General features: G+C 42.8%; 1 protein-coding gene across 2 annotated transcripts in view; it reads left to right on the top strand.

The window, feature by feature from the left end:
- Positions 1-24,240, top strand: part of TNKS (tankyrase) — a 206,762-nt gene extending 182,522 nt beyond the window's left edge. For both annotated transcript variants that reach the window (XM_075556739.1, XM_075556737.1), the window contains 5 exons: positions 1,758-1,832; positions 4,935-5,040; positions 6,185-6,371; positions 11,912-12,068; positions 18,690-24,240. In XM_075556739.1, coding sequence (XP_075412854.1) covers positions 1,758-1,832; positions 4,935-5,040; positions 6,185-6,371; positions 11,912-12,068; positions 18,690-18,776 — 612 coding nt within the window. In that variant the 3' untranslated portion in view covers positions 18,777-24,240. The remainder of the gene's footprint in view (positions 1-1,757; positions 1,833-4,934; positions 5,041-6,184; positions 6,372-11,911; positions 12,069-18,689) is intronic.
- The last annotated feature ends 694 nt before the right edge of the window (positions 24,241-24,934 follow it).

Genomic DNA, 24,934 nt, shown 5'->3' with positions numbered 1-24,934 from the left:
TTGCCAGCCTAAGCAGGGAACTGGCTAAGGCAGCTTCACCCTGGTCCGACCATCACAAAACAAGAGACCCGAGAACTAGAAAGGCGAGGCTCACCATGCCATTTTTCCCTCTGCCCTTCATTTAGCTCCACATGTGTTTATCAGCCAGGTTGGTACAATTAACTAACTCAATTATTGAGAATATATGGGAATAATCTACTTAGAGAAAAAGATGTAATGATTTTTTAATTCATTTGTCTAATGTATTACTGACAGACAAGTGGTGGTTGTCAGTAATACATTAGACAAATGGTTTAAAAAATCCATATCCATAATAAAATAAAGATAACTTTGAGAAGAGTGGGAATTCCAGAACACATCATTGTGCTCATGAGAAAATTGTACATGCACTAAGAGGCAGTTGTGTGGCAACACTGCATGGTGTAAAATCAGGAAAGGTGTGCATTAGGGCTGTATCCTCTCACCATACTTCTTCAGTCAGTCTGTGTGCTGAGCAATCGTAGAAGCTGACTTCTATGAAGAAGAACGTGGCATCAGGATTGGAAGGAGTCTTATTTAACAAGTTTCGATACGCAGATGACACCACCTGGCTTGCTGAAAGTGAGGAGGGATTGAAGCACTTGCTGAGGAAGATAAAAATGGCAGCCTTCAGTATGGATCACAATTCAATGTCAAGGAGACCAAAATCCTCACAACTGTACTAATAGGTACCATCATGATAAATGAAGGAAAGATTGAAGTTGTCAACGATCTTGTCTTGCTTGGATCCACAGTGAGTGCTTTTGGAAGCAGCTGTCAAGAGCGCTAGAGACGCATTGCATTAGGTCAATCTGCTGCCCAAGACCTTTCAGAGGATTGAAGAGCGAGGATGTTACTTTGAGGACTAAGGTGCACCTGACCCAAGCCATCGTATTTTCCATCGCCTCATATGCACGTGAAAGTTGGACATTGTACAAGGAAAATCGAAGGCAAATCAATGTGTTTGTATTGTGGTGCTAGAGGACAATACTGAAAGTAGCATGGACTGCTAAAAGAACAAACCAATGTGTTTTGAAAGAAAAATAGCCAGAGTGCTCCTTGGAGGCAAGGATGCGGGGAGACTTTGTAAGACTTTTGTCTTACATACTTTGGACATATTGGCATGAGAAACTAGTCCCTGGAGAAGGCTCTCCTGCTTGGTGACGGGGAGAGCCAGGGGCGGAGAGGCAGGCCCTCACTGAGCTGGGATGGCACGATGGCTGCAACGACGGGCTCAGGGACCGGAATGAGTGTGAGGACGGCCCAGGACCAGGCGGTGTTTCCTTCTGTTGAGCTTAGGGTTGCGGTGGGTTGTAGCTGACTCAGTGACCCCTAACAAGAACAACTACTGATGCAGTCATCAAGTCCAGAAGTTTTCATTGGTTCTATCAGTGTCTTCTCATTCTCAGTAACATGAAATAATGACTCAGGTGGTTTATTGTACATTTTATTTACACTTCTCTCTTGTGCTTATAGAAAAAGAAGTTTTAAAGCTTTTAAAACATACACAGGAAATATATAAAGTTTAATGTTTGCATCTGCAACTATTCCTCACCATAATGTCCTAGGTACCCACTAAACCTGTGGATCAAGTTATGGTAAACACCTATTGATCTATGACTCTGAAACGGCTCAGTAAAAGAATGTGATAGAGTTGAAATGCTGAACACAGTGGCAGGGGCTGTCTTGAGAATAGTTCTTGAGTGTTTCCATAAGCATAGTCATTTTGTTTTCCATAGATGCAGAGTACAATTCGAGAACACAGAGACGGTGGCAATGCTGGAGGCATCTTCAACAGATACAACGTTATTCGAGTAAGTCTTCAAAACTCAAGAATGAAAATCTGATTTTACATCTTCCTGAAAACCACAGTAAAATCTACCCAGTGAATTGTTTTCCCATCCATGTGCCAGACTTCTCTAACTCGTCAGGGACCAGACTTCTCTAGGGATAGAGACTCTTGAGGCAGCAAAGCTCTAATACACACTGGGGCTTCCTCGACTGTGTTGGTGATCCAAGTGTGGAAACGGTCCCAGGTCCTCCCCAAATTCAGAGGGTAGCCTACCCTCATTTTTGTAATTAACCGCAAAAATAAAGACCTGGATTTTTCTAATTGCATATGAGCTGTCTCAGTGAATATACACATACACCTTGGCCTTACGTCCTCAGTTTAAACTATGGGATAGATGAATGTGATGTACTTTTTTAAAGGGGCGTCATAAAGATGAGTAAAGCTGTAAATAAATAAAACCCACTGCCGTCACATCATTTTTATCTCCTAGTGACCTTTTATAGGATTTCTAAGACTAACTCTTCAAGGAAACAGGTAGCTCATCTGTGTCCTATAGAGCAGCTGGTAGACTTGAACCACTGACCTTTTAGTAGGCAGTCCAATACCTAACCCACAGCACATCAACATTACCTAAGAGCTTTTTAAAAAATGGTGATGTTCCTGAGTAGAGCAGCCAGTCCACAGAGAGAACAACATGGCTGGCCCTACTATGAGACATGATGCCCCTCAGTGACTAAGGGCGATACAGGGGACAGCACAGGAGACACAGTGTGGGAATTGCACCTGACCTGATCCCACCACACCGAGGCAAATCACTGGGGGAGTGCAGCGGAATAGCAAGGGAATGGAGTGGCAAGGTCCCCAGGGAATGCTGAAAGTGGACTTTGGGGCCAGGGCGTGGTGCCCCAACAGACTGGACTGGAAAACGCCCCTAAGGGCCAGCAAACGATCCTTGAACGAACTACAAGCTTTTCTCTTGTGAACTGTTTTGTTCTGTTCTTTGTCAGTGGTTTGTTTTTGTTGTTTTGTTGTCTGGTTGTATACTGTTGCTTTGTTTTCCTCTGTCTTGTTTTCGTGCATGTTAGTGACTCCACAGGTCTGTCTGAATAGGACAGGCTGGATGAACTATCTGGAGGAAAAACAAAGGGACCGACAGTTCCGGGGGGACTTGGGGTGGGGGGGTAGGGGGGGTAAGGAAGTGGTGTTAACAAACCCAGGGACAAGGGAAAAACATGGGACCCCAAATGGTAGAGAAGGGGGAGTGGCAGGCATGGTGGGAAATGATCAAGGGTAAGGTTGCTTAGAGAAGAGGTATACTCTAGCCCAGGTGGCGATGAAGCATGGTAGTAGGGCAGGAGGAAAGTCAAGGGAGATGGAGGAAAGAGCTAGGAGTCAAAGGGCATTCATGGAGGTCTAGACAAAGACATGTACATGCAAATATATATAGGAGGATGGGGAAATAGATCTATGTGTCTATATTATAGGTCAAGTATTAAGGTGGCGGAAGGACCTTGGGCCTCTACTCAAACACTCCCTCAATGCATGAATACCTTCTTTTATTAAATTGGAACTCTATGATGCTCACTCTCCCGACACAACGGCTGGAGCCAAAGTGGGTGAACAAGTAAATGTGGTGAAGAAAGCTGATGGTGCCCGGCTATCAAAAGAGATAGTGACTAGGGTCTTAAAGGCTTGAAGATAAACAAGCGGCCATCTAGCTCAGAAGCAACAAAGTCCACATGGAAGAACACACCAGCCTGTGTGATCGAGTGGTCCCAAAGGGATCAGTTACCAGGCATCAAAGAACAAAAAATCATATCATTGACTACACACCTCCAGGATAGGATCGCTGAAGACAAATGGGTGCATAAGCAAATGTGGTGAAGAAAGCTGATGGTGCCCGGCTATCAAAAGAGATAGTGTCTGGGGTCTTAAAGGCTTGAAGGTGAACAAGTGGCCATCTAGCTCAGAAGCAAAAAAGCCCACATGGAAGAAGCACACCGGCCAGTGCGATCACGAGGTGCCAAGGGACCTGGTATAAGGCATCATGCAAAAAAAAAAACAAACGATATAAGTGTGTGTATGTATGTGTATATATGTGTATATGTATATATATACCATATTAAATGAAGGGGGAAGTGCAGAGTGGAGACCCAAGGCCCAAGTGTCGACCAATGGAGATCCCCTCATAGAGGCGTTTAGGAGAGGAGATGGATTAATTAGGGTACGAGGTAGTACCGATGAAGAACACAGCTTTCCCCCAGATCCTGGATGCTTCCTCCCCCCAACTACCATGATCCGAATTCTACCTTGCAGGCCTGGATAGGACAGAGGCTCTACACTGGTACATATGAGGGCTGGAGGTACAGGGAATCCAGGGTGGATGATACCTTCAGGACCAAGGGTGTGAGGGACGATGCGGGAGAGTGGAGGGTGAGTGGGTTGGAAAGGGGGAACTGATTACAAGGATCCACATGTGACCTCTTCCCTGGGAGAGGGACAGCAGAGAAGGGGGGAAGGGAGACTCTGGATAGGGCAAGATATGACAAAATAACGAGGTATAAATTACCAAGGGCACATGAGGGAGGGGGGACAGGGGAGGGAGGGGGAAAAAAAGAGGACCTGATGCAAGGGGCTTAAGTGGAGAGCAAATGCCTTGAGAATGATTGGGGCAGGGAATGTATGGATGTGCTTTATACAATTGATGTATGTATATGTATGGATGGTGATAAGAGTTGTATGAGTCCCTAATAAAATGTAAAAAAAGAAAAAAATACGTATTTATAGGGCCTGTACTTCCCTTCCCCCCCAACATTACTAAGCATGGAGAACCTAGAAATAGCCTTTTTGTAAAAGGCTCTTAAGACAATTTTGAGTGCCAAGTCTGGTATAGAAATTAACACAATAATAGAAAATTATGTCACCAAGGGGGAAATAGTCACTGAACTACAGTTATGGCATGACAGCTATAACCTTTTTAAATTAGTAATTCAAAAATAAATGGAAGCAAACAAAATAGAAACCGAACCATCCTAAAGGTAACATTTCTTATTCATTGTTAAATCATAAACTGCTAATCAGCTACATTCACTGACATTGGCTTCTTTCTCTTCCGTCCTCCCAGATTCAGAAAGTTGTCAACAAGAAGTTGCGGGAGCGGTTCTGTCACCGCCAGAAAGAAGTGTCTGAGGAGAACCACAACCATCACAATGAGCGCATGCTGTTCCACGGTGCGTGCCGGCCGCGCAGCAGAACACCTCGTGAGGGACCACATGAGAAAATGGCTTGCGTGGATTTTCCCCCTCGAATAATTTCATGTTGCTAACTGGGTGATACACATGGTGAAGTGCTTAGTTACTAGCCAAGTGTGTCCATTAAAACCTGCCCATGGGCCCCGTGGAAGACAGGGCCAGCAATCTACTTCTGAAACTGCGGTGCAGTTCTGTGTGCACCCACACGGTCGCTAAAACACAAAATCACTTACCGGACGTACTCGTGTGTACACCATGTTTTCCCACATTCTTTTTTCTTTTTCTTTTTTTCACATTTTATTAGGGGCTCATACAACTCTTATCACAGTCCATACATATACATACAGCAATTGTATAAAGCACATCCATACATTCTTTGCCCTAATCATTTTCAAAGCATTTGCTCTCCACTTAAGCCCTTTGCATCAGGTCCTCTTTTTTTTCCTCCTCCCTCCCCAATCCTCCCTCCCTCATGTGCCCTTGATAATTTATAGATTTTTTTGTGTCATATCTTGCCCTATCCGGAGTCTCCCTTCACCCCCTTCTCTGCCGTCCATCTCCCAGGGAGGGGGTCACATGTGGATCCTTATAATCAGTTCCTCCTTTCCAACCCACTCACCCTGCACTCTCCCAGCATCTCCCCTCACACCCCTGGTCCTGAAGGTATCATCCACCCCACATTCTTAATGCAGTTTTTGTGGTAAAATTAGTGCCTCATTTGAATATTCTGGCCGGCTTATACTCGAGTATGTACACTAATAATAGCTCACAACAGCACCTACAGGTTTTCCAAAATATATGTGATAAAAATAATCTATCTCACAGTGTTTTCAGAACTTAAACTGCAAGTAGAGCTATCTAGATAGTAAAATGTTTTGTAATTTATTAAGTTTGTCTTGGTCTATCTGATCATTGGTGCTTGCTTAAAGCAGAATTGGTTATAAAATAGTCTGTATTTTCAAAATCCATGGGGCATCCTGACTTGTCTAACATAGTTGTTTACTGATACATATAATAATTTATGTATAATATAAATTATAAACTGCTAAGTGAGAATAGTATGCAACTAATTATGATTCTAGAAAAGTATGAAAAGCTAATGTTCCTATGTTTGTGTTTCCAGGCTCTCCTTTCATTAATGCCATCATTCATAAAGGGTTCGATGAGCGACATGCGTACATAGGAGGAATGTTTGGAGCTGGCATCTATTTTGCTGAAAACTCCTCAAAAAGCAACCAGTATGTTTATGGAATTGGAGGAGGGACAGGCTGCCCCACACACAAAGATAGGTCATGTTACATATGTCACAGGTGAGCATCTTGCCTTTAGTATAATGGTGACCACCTTCGGATCATGAACCAAATTATTTCTCAATGACCTTCAGAAGTTAACATCTTGCTTCCTAGTAAAATTAAGCCACATCCCTGATCAGCCTGTGCCCTGACAGGAGCAGTGACAACGTAGCTGACCCTACTGGCAAAACCTATGTCACCCAGTTGGTGTTGGGGACATTCATCCCAGCTCGGCGCTCTTCCTGGACTGCTCATTCTTCACAATCAGGAAGAAAGAGCTTGAGGGTTATTTTTGTAGAACAAAGGACCTTTAGCTCTATTCATATTTAACTAGAGCACAGAATCAGCACATGGAATCTTTAATTTACTTCTAATTTTTTGTTCATGTTGTTTGTTTTAAGGCAGAATATATAATTCACCTTAAACATTTGAAAAGTTAATTTCAAAATACCATTCTTTGAAATGACTAGTAAAAAATGATTGCCAGCCTTTTAAATAGGATTTTTTTTTTACATCCTACATAAATTGGAGAGAACAATAGTGTATATAAGGGGCTTCTATAAAAAGGAGGGGGCTTCAAAAAGTTGGTGGAAAAATTCCATCATTGGATTCCATTTTGCCTCAAATGCTTTGAAGCTTCCCTCACTATCTGTGAAGTCAGTAAAAGAACTACCGTTCCCTTCCCTGCAAGTGGAAAACAAATAATGATACATTACAAAGGTTAGGACTTTTGTTTTACTTAAATTAATCAGCTGGATTATTTTCACAGCGGGTTAATAAGGTCCCTTGTGATTCAGTTAAAATCTTAAAAGAGATTGATAGACCCTTAAAATTCATCTATAGGTATTGGCCTTAAAGCTTATCTTTGTCAGTTAGTTTTTTGGCCTTACAGCTTATCTTTGTCAGTTACCTTATTAAAAATTAAAAATGTAGCCATCAGTACTTCTGAGATGGATGTCACATGTCCAGAAGATAACCTCTGTAGTGATTCACACAAAATCCCCACGCATTTCCAAGGATTTATAGCATGCCAGCTACTTTTTCTTGCTTTAACACTAATCGCTAATGGAGACAGAGTGAACCTAGGTGGCAATACAGTGAACCTAGAGGACCATTCCTGGACACTCTTTAGTTGAACATGCAAACGTATACTTACCCAGAGTTTTCTTGGAAACAGTCTGAAGCAAACCTTGGCAATTGTAACCCCAAGGAAGCAGGACTAAGGTCACAAACCAGTGAAGTAGTGAAGGAGGCAGAGCCAATACCGGGCGTCTTGTTAATAGACTAGCCTCAGCTTTATAACCAGTGAACTCTCTCCAGGAGGTGTTTTCAGTGAGGCCCTATGAACAGTACACCAACGAGACAAGACGGAGCTATTTGCTCGCTCCTGTTTTGCATTGCTCGGAATTCTCCCCAATGGGCAGCAGTCACCGCACTTTGGGCTGCACCCTCTGAGCATGTATCAGCGCACAAGGCCAGCCGTGAGCAGGCATGAGCCGGCACTACCCTGCACCTGCCCCTTGCATCCTCTAGCGCTGGCTGCGCAGGCCCCGTGCCTTCTGCTGCTGCAGAAGTCCTGGGGAAAGCAAGAGAAGGCAGAAAGCAAAGGGCCTGTCGGGACATGTTTCCAGTGATGTGGAGGACTGAGCATTGCTATGGCAGGGGGCCCAGCGGACAGAATAGCACAGCCGGTGTGGAGATGGAGTTCAGAAAATCTTTCTCTAAAAGGCATCAAAAACCGTTGCCCCAGATTACCACTAGAGAAATGCAGTTGATGCCAAGCAAGCATTTCAAGGGCTCATCAAAATAGCAGCATGTTTTTTTAAAGTACCCACATTCCAAAATCCAGCCACTCCTCTCCTTACTTATGGTTAGGTTCCAAAGACCAGGTCATTGCGCAGAAATGGAAGGATTTTTCTTCTCCTTTTAGATCATATATTTGGAAAGGGGTGGAAAATATGATCTTAAAGATCCTAAAAAATAATATCTAAGTTTTATTGTGCTCATCACTATGACAAGTCCAGTTGTGAATTTTTCCTCCCTGAAGAAGGAGGTTTGAAGGCAACACAGCTGGATAAAGCCCGGTAGTGTGACTGGAGGAGCCCACAACTTAACCACTTCACGACCACCACCCTACCCCCCCACCCCAGCAGGCTCTATGTGTATTGTCTCAGAGCAGGCTGTCCCTCCAGGCCTAGCAGTCAGAGCCCAGCGCTTCCTGGGAAGGTGCTGGGCTTCTGCCCACGCCCCTCAGTCCCACTCAGGCAGTGGCTTCAGGCCCGATTGCTCAAACTTTGGGGTGACATGAAACTCCCATACACTTCTTCCAAACATCCTCCTGCATGCCTCCCCCCCCCCGCCCCGAGCCCACATCAAATTTGCACTGAAGGGCCTTAGATCGCATAGGAGCCCAGAACCCGTAACAAGTGCCTGCTGGTTCACTCTGCCCAGAGACCGTGGCCCTGGAGGAGGCTGGCCCTGTACAGTAGCTGCATGGGGATCTCACTGGCTGGTGGGTCCTGGGCTCTTCAGCTCCCCAGAGACCCTCCTTGAGGGAGTATGAGATCCACAGCCACTGTCACTGTTCGCATTGCTCTGAGAGCAGATGAAAGATGTCAGGGAGGTAGTTGATAAGTGACGAGTAGGTAAATGTGCATCTACTAGGACGAGAACAATTTGTAGTTGACTCAAATGAACCTCTTTGAAAAATCACAGCACAAAGATCTTACTATTAGTATTTGACAGTATGACCAGTCTTAAAGATTATTTAGAATGTGCTTAATTATTGTATTAGAGATTCAGCAACTTTTTCTGTAAAAGGCCAGATAGTAAACATTTTAGGTTGTATGGGCCATTCATACCCTGTCACCACGCAGTTCTGCTCTCTTAGCTTGGCAGCAGACATATGATACATAAATGAATATTTGGCTGTGTTTCAAAAACATTTCGTTTACAGAAACCGGTGGTAGGCTGGATTTACCATAGGCCATAGTTTGCCAATCTCTGGTTTCTATCACACATTTTTACTTTTTTCACATTCAGCCTCTTGCTTCCTCTATAGTATTTAATATCTTCCCCAATCCATGTTTCACCCAACTAGTATAATTTGACCCATACTTTTCAACTAACTAATTTTGCTTATGATAATACTTTTTAAAAATCATTTTATTGGGGGCTTGTACAATTCTTATCACAATCCATACATACATCCATTGTGTCAAACACATTTGTACATTTGTTGCCATCATCATTCTCAAAACCTTGCCTTCTACGTAAGCTCTTAATCTTGGCTGCTCATTTTCCCCCTCCCTCACCACTCCCCCCTACCTCATGAACCCTTCATAATTCATAAATTATTATTATTTTGTCATATGTTACACTTTCCGACGTCTCCCCTCGCCCAGTTTTCTGCTGTCCATCCCCCAAGGAGGAGGCTATACGTAGATTCTTGTAATCGGTTCCCCCTTTCCACCCACATTCCCTCCACCCTCGAGGCATCGCCACTCTCACCACTGGTCCTGATGGGGTTAAGAACTAGAGCAAAGTTAGATGTTTCATTGTTGCTACCTTGCACCCTGACTGGCTATCCCCTCCCCACAACCCTTCAGTAAGGGGGGTGTCCAGTTGCCTACTGCTAGGCTTTCAGTCTCCACTCTGCACTCACCCACATTTACAAGGATATGATTTTTTGTTCTTTGATGTCTGATACTTGGTCCCTTCTACACCTCGTGGTCAGACAGGCTGGTGTGCTTCTTCCATGTGGGCTTTGATGCTTCTCAACTAGATGGCCGCTTATTTATCTTCAAGCCTTTAAGACCCCAGACACTATCTCTTTTGATAGCCTGGCACCATCAGCTTTCTTCACCACATTTGCTTATGCACACATTTTTCTTCAGCAATCGTGTCCGGAAGGTGTGCATCCTGGAATGCCAATTTGATAGAACAACGTGTCTTGCATTGAGTAAGTGCTTAGAGTGGAGGCCCAATGTCCATCTGCTGCCTTAATATTAAACCTATAAATATATGCACATAGATTTGTTTCCCCACACTCTTATATAAATATATTTACATATGTACATTCTAATGTTTAGACCTCTGTAAATACTCTTTGTCACCTAGTTCTTTCCTCTATTTTCTTTTATTTTCTTCTTGTCCCACTATCATGCTCAGCCTTCATTTGAGTTTCAGTAATTTCTCTCGGTTACCTTGCCCTTACTGAATTCCTACCAGGCCTCTCTCACCCTCCTTACCACTGATTTTGGGTCACTTGTTGCTCCCCTGTCCCTGAGTTAGTCAGCACCACCTCTTTACCCCCACCTCCCCCTCTCCCATGTCCCCCTGGGGCCATTGGTCCCATTGTTTTCTCCTCCAGACTATTCATCCAGTCTATCTTAGCTAGATAGATCTGTAGAGATAATATGCTCCAAAAATCAAGCCATAGCAAGATAGGCGATGAGTGAGAACACTGGAGACTCAGTGTCTGGACTGGCCCAGACTGACCCTGTGACACCGAGGCAAACCACTAAAGGCGTGTGGTAGAGCAACCGTAGGAGCAGAGAAGGGGGCCCCTGAGGGAGTACAAAGGACAGACTCTGAGACCAGAGCATGGTACCCCATTGGACCTGACTGAAGGACATGCCCACAGATCAAAAATCAGACCTTGATCTATTTACAAGTTTTTCTTTCTTTGTAAAACTTGTTATTAGGGGTTCATACAACTCATCACAATCCATACATACATCAATTGTGTAAAACACATCCGTACATTCTTTGCCCTCATCATTCTCAAAGCATTTGCTCTCCACTTAAGCCCTTTGCATCAGGTTCTCTTTTTTTCCCCTCCCTCCCCGCTCCCCCCTCCCTCATGAGCCCTTGATAATTTATAAATCATCATAATTTTTTCTTTTAATTAATTTATTCTTCTTTGGGTAATTGGTGTACTTTTTTGTATGATCACCTTTTTTATTGCTTTTTAATCTGATTCCAGCTTTTACTTTTCACTTATAATGAGTAAAGCAGTCTTTATCTCAGGTGCTGTTTCCATCTGCTTAGTTTCTTCACTTTGACCACACAAGACCTCTCACCCAGAGAAGAGAGTATTCCTCCTTTTCTACCAGGCAAAATGTCATGCCATATTAAGTCTTGCACCACACACACGCAAACGGATTTAAACTCCCTAACTATTGAGCTGCTATGTGTTATGAGTCCTGGTGGCTTAGTGGGTACTCATTGGGTTGCAGTCTGCAAGGTCTGCAGTTCTAAACCACCAGCAGCTCCATGGGAGGAAGACGGGACCATTCTTCTGTAAACAGTTTCGAGTCTCGGGCTCTCACATGGGCGGGTCTGCCCTACCTGTACGATTGCTTTGACTCGGCATGCACTCGATGGCAGTGAGTTAGGTTTTTTGTTTTTTTTTTTTAACTATGTGTTGATAGTAAATTAAGATATAAAACCATTCTGACTCCTAAATTTGAACTTGAAATGTAAATTTGCCTGTCCTGTGTTAGTCGCTTGCTCAGAGATTTGAAGCTTAAGGCGTTCCTTTCTGTTTTCTTCAGACAGATGCTTTTCTGTAGAGTGACCCTGGGCAAATCCTTTCTGCAATTCAGTACCATGAAAATGGCACATGCCCCTCCAGGACATCACTCAGTTATTGGAAGACCAAGTGTGAATGGACTGGCATATGCTGAGTATGTCATCTACAGGGGAGAACAGGTATGTTACTAATCAAGTAGCAAAGCCAAGTGCATAAGCATGCCAATAAACTACAGGAACCACGTTAGAGTTTTTGAAAAAGACTTAATGAAACATCTACCTCATGGTCTGATTGTGTTGGTCACGTCACATAGATAATGATATTACAATGATTCTTTGGCGACTACTTGGCCAATAGAACCCATCAATCATGTCAGCCCAGCAGCACAGCATGGACCCGAGGGCGGCTGCGAGATGAAGGTGTGCAGTTTCATGCTGTTGTAGGCGCCACTTCTCTGACACGTATCTGGCAAAGGCTGTGACATCAAGGAGCTCAGAGCAGCTGCCGTCTGTTGATCTTCATAGACGTCCATGTTACAGGCTGGTCGTGCGGTACTTACCTGCAGCTACACCTTTCTGAGTCGTAAAGCTGCAGGACGTTTAATACTTCCCACTGCTAAAGACTCCAAAATTAAATTGTCAACAAACTTTTTGAAGTTTTAAACTCATTCTTCAATTACAATCATACTGCTAAGTGTTACCATACTGCCATTAATTTTTAATTTAAAAAAAGGACTCTGAACCTAATTGAATTTCAAATGATTGCAGTAACCACCCCGAAAGAAAGGGGAAGAAACGAAAGAGGAAAATAACTTAATCTAAGAAGTGTCCTTTGATAATAGTATTTGACTGTTCCCTAGTCTCAGCCAGAGGTGGTTGTGCAATACGGGGAAGAGTTATAATCCAACCTTGAACTCTCTGTAGTTACATCTGTTGATTGGTGTGGTATGGGTTAAACAATGAAACTCTTAGATGCATTATATCATTGAATCTTTTTACATGTACCTTAATGGCACATTAAAATAGATTCACATAAGGGAACTTCAAAATGTTCATGAAAAAAGTGAAATTCTAAGATAATAGAATTTTTCCAGGAGCTTTTTGAAGCCCCCTTAGAAGATAAAGCATTTCCAGGTCATTGGTAGACACGGTGGTTTTAGCTTTTGTTACAGAAAATGATAATAGTACAAAATATCTTGCCCAGGGAAGTTTGTAGAATGATTTTCAACATCCAAGATGATTCCAGAGAGGATGATAATCCCGGTACTGTCCATTTCTGTAAAGAAGACACAATGATTTTTGAGTTTAAATGTTACCATCAGGAATTTAGGTTAATAAGAGTTTCCTGGAATTAAGTTATAAAAAGTTGTTGAGCCTTTTCTTACAGGGTCTTAATAACCTGCCAACTTTACAAACAGGAACGATTTACTGTGACTTTAATGGGAAATGAGTTTGAGTTTATCTTGGGGCTTTCTAGTTCTGCCATTTAATACTCCATTGTTTTTTCTTTTTAATCACTTTATTGGGAGCTCATACAACTCTTATCAGAATCCATATATACATCAATTACATAGTGTACATTTGTACATTCGTTGCCCTCATCATTCTCAAAACATTTGGTCTCCATGTAAGCCCCTGGCATCAGCTCCTCATTTTCCCCCCTCCCTCCCCGTTCCTCCCTCCCTTATGAACCCTTGATAATTTATAAATTATTATTTTGCCGTATCTTACACCATCCGACATCTCCCTTCACCCACTTTTCTGTTGTCCATCCCCCAGGGAGGGGGTTTATATGTAGATCCCTGTAATCGGTTCCCCTTCCATTGCTGTTATGCCTTCTAGACTTTGATGTCAGTATCTTAAACTCCACACAGAAACCATTTAATATCCTAGCCTGTAGGATTCAGGAGCACTCAAATAGGGGGTGGGGGTGGGTTGTTTTGTTTCGTTATAGCAATTTATGCCATTTTAATCTGTCTGACTAAAATTTAGATGTCAGAGGTCATTTTTAAATCTTGTGTTACCAAAATTCAATTGCTGGCATTACCAATGACTCCTTTGCTTAAGCCACTTTTCTGCAAGCCGAAGAATGTTATCATGTCTTTTATCTTAAATGTCTTTGGGACATTTTTTTTTCTTTTTGACACTAGCCATTTGCTAGATCAGCCAGCATATGCCAGTAATTTTCTTTTTTAATCATTTTATTGGGGGTTCATCCAGTTCTTGACACAATTCATACATACATCCATTGTGTCAAAAACATTTATACATATATTGCCATCATCCTTTTCAAAACATTTTCTTTCTACTTGAGCCCTTGGTATCAGCTCATTTCCTCCCTCCCCAACCTCCCTACCTCATGAACCCTTGATAAAATTTTTTTCATATCTTAGACTGACCACAGTCACCCTTCACCCACTTTTCTGCTGTCGTACTCTTGGGAGGGGGTTATCCGTAGATCATGGGATCAGTTCTCCCTTTCTCCCTCTGCCTTACCCTTACCCTCCTAGTTATTGCTTCTCATTATTGGTCCTGAGGGGTTTATCTGTTCTGGATTCCCCGTGTTTATAGCTCTTCTCTGTACCCATGTACATGCTTTGGTCTAGCCAGATTTGTAAGATAGAATTGTGGTCATGATGGTGGGGAGGGGAGGGAACACTAGAGAACTAGAGGAAAGTTGTTTGTTTCATTGGTGCTATACTGCACCCTGACTCGCTCATCTCTTCCTTGTGACCATTTTGTAAGAGGATGTCCAAGTGTCAACAGGTGGGCTTTGGGTATCTACTCCGCATTCCCCCTCATTCACATTCATACAATTTTTTTGTTCTGGGTCTTTGATGCCTGATACCTGATCCCATCAACGGCTCATAATCACACAGCCTGGTGTGCTTCTTCCATGTGGGCTTTGTTGCTTCTCAGCTAGATGGTCACTTGTTTATCCTCAAGCCTTTAAGACCCCAGCCACTATGTATCTTTTGATAGCCGGGCACCATCAACTTTCTTCGCCACATTTGCTTATGCACCCGTTTTGTCTTCAGTGATCTCCGGAAGGTGAGCATCATACAATGCTGGGTTATTAGAACAAAGTGTTCTTGCGTTGAGGGAGTACTTGAGTCGAGGCCCAATGTTTGCCTGCTACCTTAATACTTAACATATAAATATATATACAGAAATCTGTTTCCCTATCATTATATAAAAATGTATTTACATATGTACATTCCTGTATTTAGATCTCTATAAATGTCCTTTGCCTCCTAGTCCTTTCCTCTATTTCCTTTTACTTTCCTCTTGTCCCACCATCATGTTCGGCCTTCATTCGAGTTTTATCAATTCCTCTAGGTTACATTGCCCTTGATCAAGCTCTGTAATTTTCTAATTCTTTCTTTTCATATTCTGGTGTATCCTTACAAGCAAAATAGGAGACTTCATATCTAGAGGATGGTCAACATATATATAGGGAGAGTTTCAGAGCGTTCATGGGAAAATATTTTTGTGTTCCATTTTTCCATGACCTTTTTGAAGCTCCCTCATATGAATGAATGGTAATGAATATGTAATATTCTCAATTAGTGTTTTAGTGTTGCTTTTAAGGTATTAAGAAATACCTTAAGTGGAACAAAAACTTATTTTCACCAGTTAGAAAGCTATAATTCAGGGCCCTGGCTCTAGGGGAAGGTGGTCTTTTGTTCACCTGATTGGAAAATCCTTCTCAGTTTCTAGTGTGTTGCTGTGCCTGAGCCCCTTGGCGACCTCCCCATTTGTGCTTGCCTTTTTGGTGTCTATTCTGTTCTTCTTATACCTCAAAAGTCTTTAGTTCAAGACACACCCTAGACTTAGCTTAGTCCTTTAACATAACAAAAGCTCTTCCCAAAGGGGCTTAGATCCACTGGCCTAGAGCTAGGATTTCAGCATAGATTCTAAAGGGCACAGCTCCGTCCATAGCAACGTTTTTTACTGGTCTGCTGACTCAACAGTGTTTCCATTGTTCCACAGTCCTCTCCTGTCTAGCTGTACGATGATCTTTATTCCCAGTTTCAGAATTACCAGTAGGTAGCTGGCTAATAACCAAAAACTAAAATGCCCATTTAAAACGGTTTCAAGAATTAAGCATTGTGTAAATTATAAAGTACAGGCTTATGTGTTCCATTATTAAACCCTTCAGATTAAAAAGTCAAGAGAGTTAGAACTAGTTAATTTTATTTATTCTCTCTAAATGTATTAAAGATGAGAACCATTGCCATTTTTAACTCATGGCATAGGGAAATGTGAATGGAATTAACAGAAATTTTGGAAAATCGTTATTTTATGAGCCATAATGCTTCCTTAGGAGTTCGAGGATGGCTAGTGGGCTATATGTTGGACTACTGACCACAAGGTGAGTAGTTTGAACCTACCACCTGCTCAACATCTAGAGGGTGATCAACATGTATATGGGCGGGAGGAGGGGCAGCGGTGGGGAGAAGATGAGCCTTCCTGTTCCTAGAAAGATGTAGAGCCTTGGGTTTCCCATGAGGCAGTTCTTCTCTGTCTTGGAGGCTTCTATGGAGTCGGAATTGACTCAGTGACAGTGAGTTGTTTGGAATGGTTGCTTGCATGGTAGAGGTAAACCAAACCCAACTCACTATCATTCAGTTGATGGCAACTCATAGCAAGCCTGTGGGCAGGGTAGAATCATCCAGGTGAGTTCCCAAGACCGACTGTGTTTGGGAGCCGAAAGTCCATCTTCCATGGTGGTCTTGAACTGCAGAGTCTACAGATCACAGCCCAGCTCGTGACTACTGCACCACCAAAGGGTTGCGATTTTTGAACACACTTTCACTGTTTTTGTTCTTTCCTTGCTGAGACTCTTCAGAAAGGATTAGCTTTAACGAATAATGATAATAAAAGCCAAGCCCATTACCATCCAGTTGACTTGATTCATAACAATGGATTAATATGGTGCCAGACCTACTCTACGGTCTTTGTATGTTTAATCTTCACTAAAACCCTAATAAGGAAAATGTGATACAGGCATATAAATTTCTTCCTTATAAGGTCAAAGGCATAGAAAAATAGAAAGAAATAATTCAGCACATCTGTCACCCATCTATTTCTGTGTTTTATTTATTTTTTAACATTTTATTGGGGACTCATACAACTCTTATCATAATCCATACATACGTTAATTGTGTAAAACGCATCTGTACATTCTTTGCCTTCATCATTTTCAAAGCATATTAAACAGTCCAATTTTTCCTAGTCTGTTCCTTTAATTGCCTTATCCTATAGCTGTATTTATAGGATCAATATTTTATAGATCAAATAATTTGTAAGTCAACATCACACAAATTATTTTAGGAACACCCAAATACTTCATCAAAGAGCCCTATTTTTTTCGGCATAGACCACTCTGAAAATGCTGCCTTATTTTCCAAACTTTTAGAAATAGTCCAGAATTCATTTAGCATAGGAATAGAAAAGATCAAAATTACATAATTTCTGATATGCTTAGGACTGAAGAATTTCGTTGTAGTTGAAACACCAAGTTTGGTTTGGAGAGGTTTTTAACCCTTCTCCAGCCAACAGCTGTCTTGGAGCAGCTTCTGGTTCTCACGTGTGGCAGCTGGCTCTGCTCCCGCTTCCTTGCGTGCTCTCCTCCACACGTGCCCTTTTCCCACTGCAGCCACTGAGCCTGCTGGTTCACCTACTGAAAACAGAAGCAACGAGAAAGAAAGACGGTGTGTGGGATGGTGATCTACGTCTGAGCCATCGCCTTTTCTCTGAAACAATACATTTAATTAGTGCACGCGACAAGGGGCACAATGGACCCCTCCGGCTCCCACTCACTCACTGTGTGCTGAGGGTCAGTATGGAGCCAGGCCCCACGGTGTGACTCACAGATCCTGAGCTCACGCTCCCACCGCTCCTTCATCGTGCCAGCTGTCCAGGCGGTATACGCTGTCTGAACCTTGTCACTGACGGCTGGCACGTGTTAGAAGGACACCTGTAAACTGCCAGACTTGGACACCAGCCTTTGCAGGCTCTCACTGCCCCTGTGTGTTAATTAGTTCACAGAATTCATGAAGGATGCCCATGTTGAGGTACTTAATAGAGACCTAGCTAGTGAGGTCTGGGAGGCCGGCAGCATGCTGTATGCATTGCCCAAAAGAGGGGCGTGCTGCTCTCTCCTGTGCTTGGTCAGCAGCCAGGACGCTCCCCGAAGCCTCCCTCGATTGTACCATGCCTTGTGAGGCTTAGTCAGCATCAGGACCCAGGAGCTTCCTCTGGGACTGATCAGCCCCAATTCCTTAGCCTCAACTAGGATTTAGCGGGAAGAACCAAGGCAAAGCTACATGGCTTTCTGCAAGGTGATTCCTATCTTGCCATTAGTTAGTACCACTTGTTTTCAGTCACCAAACTGTAGCCTTGACACCCTACTAGCTCAGTGGTGAGACCATATCCAGTCAGCAGAGTTCGCCTTTCTTTTAAGAGCATGCACGGCAGGAGCACAGGGAGGGTGGGACAGATACTTTGCTGGCCCCGTGGAGTTTATGTTCCTGTTGGGGCTCTCATGAGAAATCAAGGCAGTGTAATTAAAGAAAACTTAATTTAGCATTTTCAAAGTAGAAAGGACATTTAACAGTTCTGCAGATTATAGGACTTATACATGTTTACGTAGAAATACTTAAGTGTGTGAACTTCCAGGCTCCTGGGTATATGTAGACTATTGGTCGGAATTGGCAGCCTCTGTGGTGCCCGCATCTATTTGAGCTTTAAAGGACTTGCCCGAAGGGTGATTGCGTTTCTCGGTGTCCATTCCAGGCATACCCGGAGTATCTCATCACGTACCAGATCGTGAAGCCTGAAGCTCCTTCCCAGACGGCCACAGCAGCCGAGCAGAAGACCTAGTGAAGGCCGACTGGGACTGGCCGGCGCAGCCTGCAGCCTGGGACTGGATGACAGTTGACTGCTTCCAACAGAAAAATCAATATTCTCTAAATCCCCGACAGCTTAGAGATAAGCTGTTTGTCTTTTATAAAGCATTGCTATAGTGATGAATATAGTATGAGTAACTGATGCATACTCAATTGCTACTGTTCCCTTGAGGAAATGTTTACAGGGCGGCCCTTTAGCACATCTCAGGCTCATTTTCACTGCAGTTCACCTCTAAAACAATATCGCCTGGATCTAGATTTGGAAATGGAAAAAGGGAAACATAACCAGTGCTGTTCCAAATGTTCGCAATTCACACACTACTCTCGTTTTGTTGTTAGAAATGGCATGTAGGTAACGGTTCGCATCACAGGCGCATTTTTCATTTTTCTCAAGCAGGCACTGTTAGTTAGCTTTGTTTTATATTTGTTTTATTTGGATTTTTTGTTTGGTTGGGGATTTGGGGTTGTTTTGTTTGTTTGTTTGTTTGTTTGTTTGTTTGTTTGTGTTACTTTGAAAATGAGCCAGAGTCGTCTTAAGGGTGTTTTGCACAAAGTCATACTGACTAAAATCATTAGCAATGCAACTGAACCTTCCGACTAAGAGTTCATTCCTTTGTTTGTTTCCTTTGTACTTTATGTTTGTACTTTGCATAAACATAAATTGAGATGGAAAGGGGAAAAAAAAGTTTTTACGTGTACTTTTTTTTTACCTGGCACATCCTAAAGAGAGGGGCACAAGAATCATCTAATTCAGGAACTCCCCCGTGAGGCTCATCTTGGTTCTTCCCCACCAGCCTGCTGGGAACAGGAGAAGCCCCGCCAGGGAAGCTGGTAAGCGATGCTCTTCTGGTCGTCAGGCCGTGGAGGAGACGGAGGAGCACTAGGACCGAGGAGCCTGGTGGTTTTATAATGTTGCTGCAGAAAAGGAGCCGGGGCCTGCAGCTGAGGATACATGCTCCCTCTGCTTAATGTGAACCACCAGGATTGCCGTGCAACCCCACCCCCCCCAAGTCAGCTGCCTTATTTACAATTTCAGTGGAACAATTGTATTCCATGAATGTTACAAAATGTTGCTTTATTATTCCTTTACCTTTGAAAACTACTAGGAATTAAGTCCATTACTAGATATTTTTTATGTATATAATTTTGGATTTGGGGTTTAATGAGGTATTTCACATGGTTTCCTTCAGTCCCTGTACTAAAATTTTAAATCATTCTGTCAGACTCAGTATATGCAGACGAGGAGCAAAAATTGAAACCAAAGCCCTATCCATTTTTTGCAGAGTTTTGTTTTTTGTTTTGTTTTGTCTTCAAAAATATGATGAAGCAAAAGTATATTGTTTTCTTTGCAAAGTTACTACTTAGTTTTGCTTATTTTAATCAGCATTTGCCAGGTGCACACTGACACCTGTCAAAAGAATATCCCTTTGAAGTTCATATACTCGCCCTTTTCAATTGAGTGCAGTAATTTATTTGCTTTGATATGCTCTTCATCTACTCAGCTATGAAGCAAAAAGTAACAACCGTGGTGGAAAAAAGGAAAAAACAGTGTGACACACAGTCTCCACTTCAACTTAAATACTAGAAAACTTGTTGGTTTTTTTAATGCACACTGATTGAGCTGTGATCTCATTTAATCTCTTGAAGAAAAACAAAATGGTGACATGCACAAACACAGGCTCTTGGCTGGGCATTTGCTGGCTTTCTCTGCTAGAACTAGACACCCGGGACTCGTTTGAGTTTCGTAGTCGAGTCGTTCACGGTCCGCGCAATCAAGTCAAGCCTTTGCCTCTGGTGTCACTTCTGTTGAAGTGTCGTCAGTGACCTCGGCGGGGTCTGTGGCTTGGCTACTAGGTAATACCATTAGAACCCCACGGGAAACCTCAAAGGTCGATATCATTCAGTATATTTTTCTTTCTCCTTCCTTTTGGTTTTGTTGTGTGTCACAAAGGGTTGATGGATAGCCACCTGTGTAGTTTCAGTAGGTATGAACGTGTGTATCACTTGCCTCCTCACGTAGCTAGAGTTTAAAATAGTAAGCACAGTGGTATTTTGAGTTCCTTAAAAGGGGTTTATGGTGTAGCTATCTGCAAGATTTATGGTTTCGATTATACATTGTTTCCATTATACTGACTTGATTAATGGTTATGTCATTTTTAAACGTGGGCCTTACACTTGAGAAGTTAAACTGTGGTTCCCCATTTAAAGTGCCAGTGTGACGCACCTGATGCTCTGTGTACCGAGGCAGGTGCTGTGTAAGGAACACGTTTGCAGTGTCCTTTCCTGGGCACAATGTGAGTATGTAGTAGTTTTGGAGAAAATATACATATGTTATTCATATGTTAAGAAGTTTGGGTTAATTGATATGTCAGAGGAACCAATTTTCCGTTTTTTTGAGAACATCATTAAAATTCATGATAAAGTTAACAAAAGTGATTACCTTTGTAATTTTCCTCTGTAGCACTGTTAAGAACTCTCTGAAATATTAAAGTCATGGCAGTAAGTCAGTCTAAAATATATTTAATTTCTTGTATGTGCAATATATAATACTAACAAAATTTCCAATATCGGCTCCCCTGCAATGGCCCCTCTGTTTCCCGATCTATGAGGAAGAATCGGATCCACCCCCCACCAGCTTGCCCCACATTCCAGACTCCCAGGACTAGACCAGATGGATCCAGTTTATCAGGTTTGGACCAACTGGATACTTGACTCGGGCATAAATTCTTGCCCTGCATTAGAGGCTCTCCAGCCCCTTTCTCCAGACTGCTTGTCTGGAAGTATCATTAGCTCCAACAGTTCTCTTTGGCCCAACTCATTTTCCTTCTTTCTTCTTGAGTCTTGAAAAAGGTGACTGTGTATCTACCTTTCTGTTTTTCTATCACAACCACAGGAAACGGGTCTACAGCATCATGTGCTGTGCCCTGAAGATTCTGCCGCTTTGTTCGTAAAGGACAGCATGAAACTCAGAGTTCTAATTCTATGCAAAGTAGTAGCATTTCAGCCAGCTAGCTTATGTACCGTACTTCCCTTCATAGAGTCTGAAACGTCTAGCTTTTCAAACAGCGTAAGTAGGACCAACAATGTCGGAATGTTTGGTGACTGTCATCCTTGTGCTCCTTTGAGCTCGGTGGTTCGTGGCTGGGCTAACTTCCCTTTGCCTTCAAAATAGCAAAGTGCAGTGACTTACGCAGAGAAGTGTGTGAATATGACAGCTCAAGTTACATAGATTAATCTTCTATTATAGCCATTATGTAAAAAACAAAGGGAGAAAATTGCCTTGGTTTTTCTCGTATTCATTATATCTACCAATTTCCCAAAGGGTTATTGGACTTTGCCCACCCTCCCGTTTCAAACGTGCGCTCCCTAGATCCCTGTGGGTGGCCGTTCAAACAAGACATGGTGTGCATTTGTGAGTACGTTCCCTTCCGTTTGTATGGTCTCTGTGATCAACAGTGTGCTCGCTGGGTTTTCTGTTGGGCTACGTCTTGCATAGACGTAAGACTATAAATCATTCAGGGACCACTTTCAAGTGACATTAAGATGGAGTTTATAAAATGTCAGATTTTTGGAAAGAGACTGGTTATATTTGTCTGATGTCAAAGGAGGGACAGAAATATGAGAAATAATTGTCAAAGCGATGTTGAGCTGCGGTTGGGCATATTTGGCATTTGAAAAAAATGCGTTAAAAGAAGCATACCACTTGTATAGTGGGGCTCTCTTTTGGGCATCTTGTGTACTCTGAAATTGCTAGACCATTCAACTTTTCTTAAGAAAGCCTTAACTATGGCAGAAACTTTTTAACCTTTTGTACTGTAGTAAGTAAGGGAAAACAGTTCTATTTCTTAGTGTTTTAGCAGGAGACAGGGAGGCGGGCACATCTGTGAGGCTCCGTACCCATGAAACTCGTTTTGTGAGAACAGAGTTCACAAGCAGTGCTTCCTTTTGTACAGAGAGCTGCCCACACCCGTCAGCCTCCACTTGCTCAGCGGTCTGCTGCCACATCTGGTCTGGAGACAGATGGACAGATTTCAGCACCGCCGGGGGCTGCAGCCACAACTTCAGACAGTGAGAGCAGGTAGGGAGATAGTCTGGGTGCTGTACAAAGTGGTTTTTGTTTTTAAGTAGAAATCGTGGCGACACTAAAGTACAAACCAGTGGAATGCTACAGATCGTGTGGAAGCCGCAAGACCCAGCATGGTCCTGGTGTGGCCACGGTTCTGGTTCTGTCCCTTTGAAATAGCACTTGTGGTGGAGGGATGACTGCAGTTTGGACTCTTTATTTTCCCACATTTTCTTTTCTACTTTCATGTCTCCACACGTGTCCCACCATTCACTTTTCCAGCATTTTGCTCATGCTCCAGAACGCAGATGATTTTGTTGTTTGGGCGTCTTTCCACCCCTCACCCATTTCTGCAGGCAGCCCTGAGAGCCCTTTGTTGATTCAGATTGTTTGTAAACCTTGTAGCCCCGCGCCCCTCCCCAAGGTTCAAGATGAGGAGGTTAAAAACACACCTCTATTAGGAATACAGTTGACAATGTCTTTGGAAACAAAATACACATCTCTGAAGAAGGGCAGTCAAAATTAGAAAAACCTGGGAACCTCTGAGGTCCTTGGCCTAGACCTAGAAGATGACCTTGACTATAACCATTGTCTTCATTACTCAAATGATGGAACGCCTTCACGCACATAAAATGCCTGCTTCTACTCCCATCGTATCAAGCACCCTGTCTTTGTGCTAGTGATCTTTGTCTCTGATACCGTCTGTCAAGATTGTGTACTAATAAAAGGCTACAGACTGAGAGGTACTTTTTATCAGTGAAGTGTCTCAACATTTACCAGCCAGCTTTGAGGAAACCTGGAAGATGTTTCCTGGCAGCAGCCGTTGGAGTAGTAGTTGAACTTCCCCTTGTGGTGTCGGACTGCGTGTGTAACCAATGTTGTGACTCTTTGGTTTTGTTGGTGTCGTCGCTCTCTGTGTAACCCACCAGTGGCAGGGGCCTCTAACCCCCAACCCTTTCTTTTTGGCATTTGTCTATAGGATTGTCAGATAAATTACAAGTTGTTCAGTTAAATTTGAATTTAAAATAAGCAACAAATCACTTCTTTGCTGAAGCATATCCCATGCAGTACTTGGCATATGCTTGCACTAAAAAAATATTTATCTGAGCCTCAAATTTAACCAGGCATCCTGTTTCTGTTTCATTCAGAACTTGGGGTCCTATCAGTATGGTCATGAAAAATCACTTACAGCATGTAAACTCGTGCAGTCTTCATAGCTTTCACCTGGAATGAAAGACTGACTTACTTACTTATTTCCAAAAGGAGGGTATCAAGGAACTTAACCGACCTGTGCGGTAGGTTTCTATTTAAGACATCTTTGTGATTATATTTAACCTGTAATTGTGCTTTGGCTAAATGTCTAACTTACAGTTCTTGTATTGTTTAATATTCAATAAAAACATTTTTAAAGTACATTTTTTATGCTTAACAGTTAACTCTGAAATGCTTTCATTTTGTCCTGTGTGAGCCTTTGAACCTGACCACTCTTAGCATGGCTGACCTAAAACTGGCAGAACACAAATAACAACTGTCCCTCTCCATCTTCCTAGTGAGATCTCTGTGAAGCGCTTTGTTCTTACTTCTACATGCACACGGGAGTTACTGAAGGGTTCTCAGTGACCAGAGAAACAATCGATTCCTTTTAGAAATAGCTCTTAAAACAGAGGAGGCATGGACTTTGGGAGTCACACCACACACTAGTTCCAAGGGCAACCGGGAGACCTACAAACGTAATTTCTCACACTCCTCCTGTTCACCGGTGGTGGGGGACAGGGAGACCGTGTCTCCTTCAGGAAATGGCCACTATTCAGTGCCCAGCTTAGTGTCTGGCCCAGGGAAGTGAGAGATGCTCCTTTTGTTTCCTATCCATGCTCAATGATCCATTAGCTAGCAAATGGAAGCTGGGGTTGCCTCTGGAGCTTTTTCGAGAGCATCTTCAGAGTCGCGGCCTATAAAGTCGGTGTTTGGAGAAACAGTCCTGCAAGTGAAAGCTGCTGCTGGACTTCTGTCGTGAACCAGCACTTGTCGACCTTGTCACTAGAGATCCCAAGCACTCTGCAAAATAGGTT

This window comes from Tenrec ecaudatus, chromosome 8 (genome assembly GCF_050624435.1).
Source record: "Tenrec ecaudatus isolate mTenEca1 chromosome 8, mTenEca1.hap1, whole genome shotgun sequence".
Classification (NCBI taxonomy): Eukaryota; Metazoa; Chordata; class Mammalia; order Afrosoricida; family Tenrecidae; genus Tenrec; species Tenrec ecaudatus.
The sequence above is the reverse complement of the archived record's forward strand: the minus strand, read 5'-3'. Positions and strand labels throughout refer to the sequence as shown.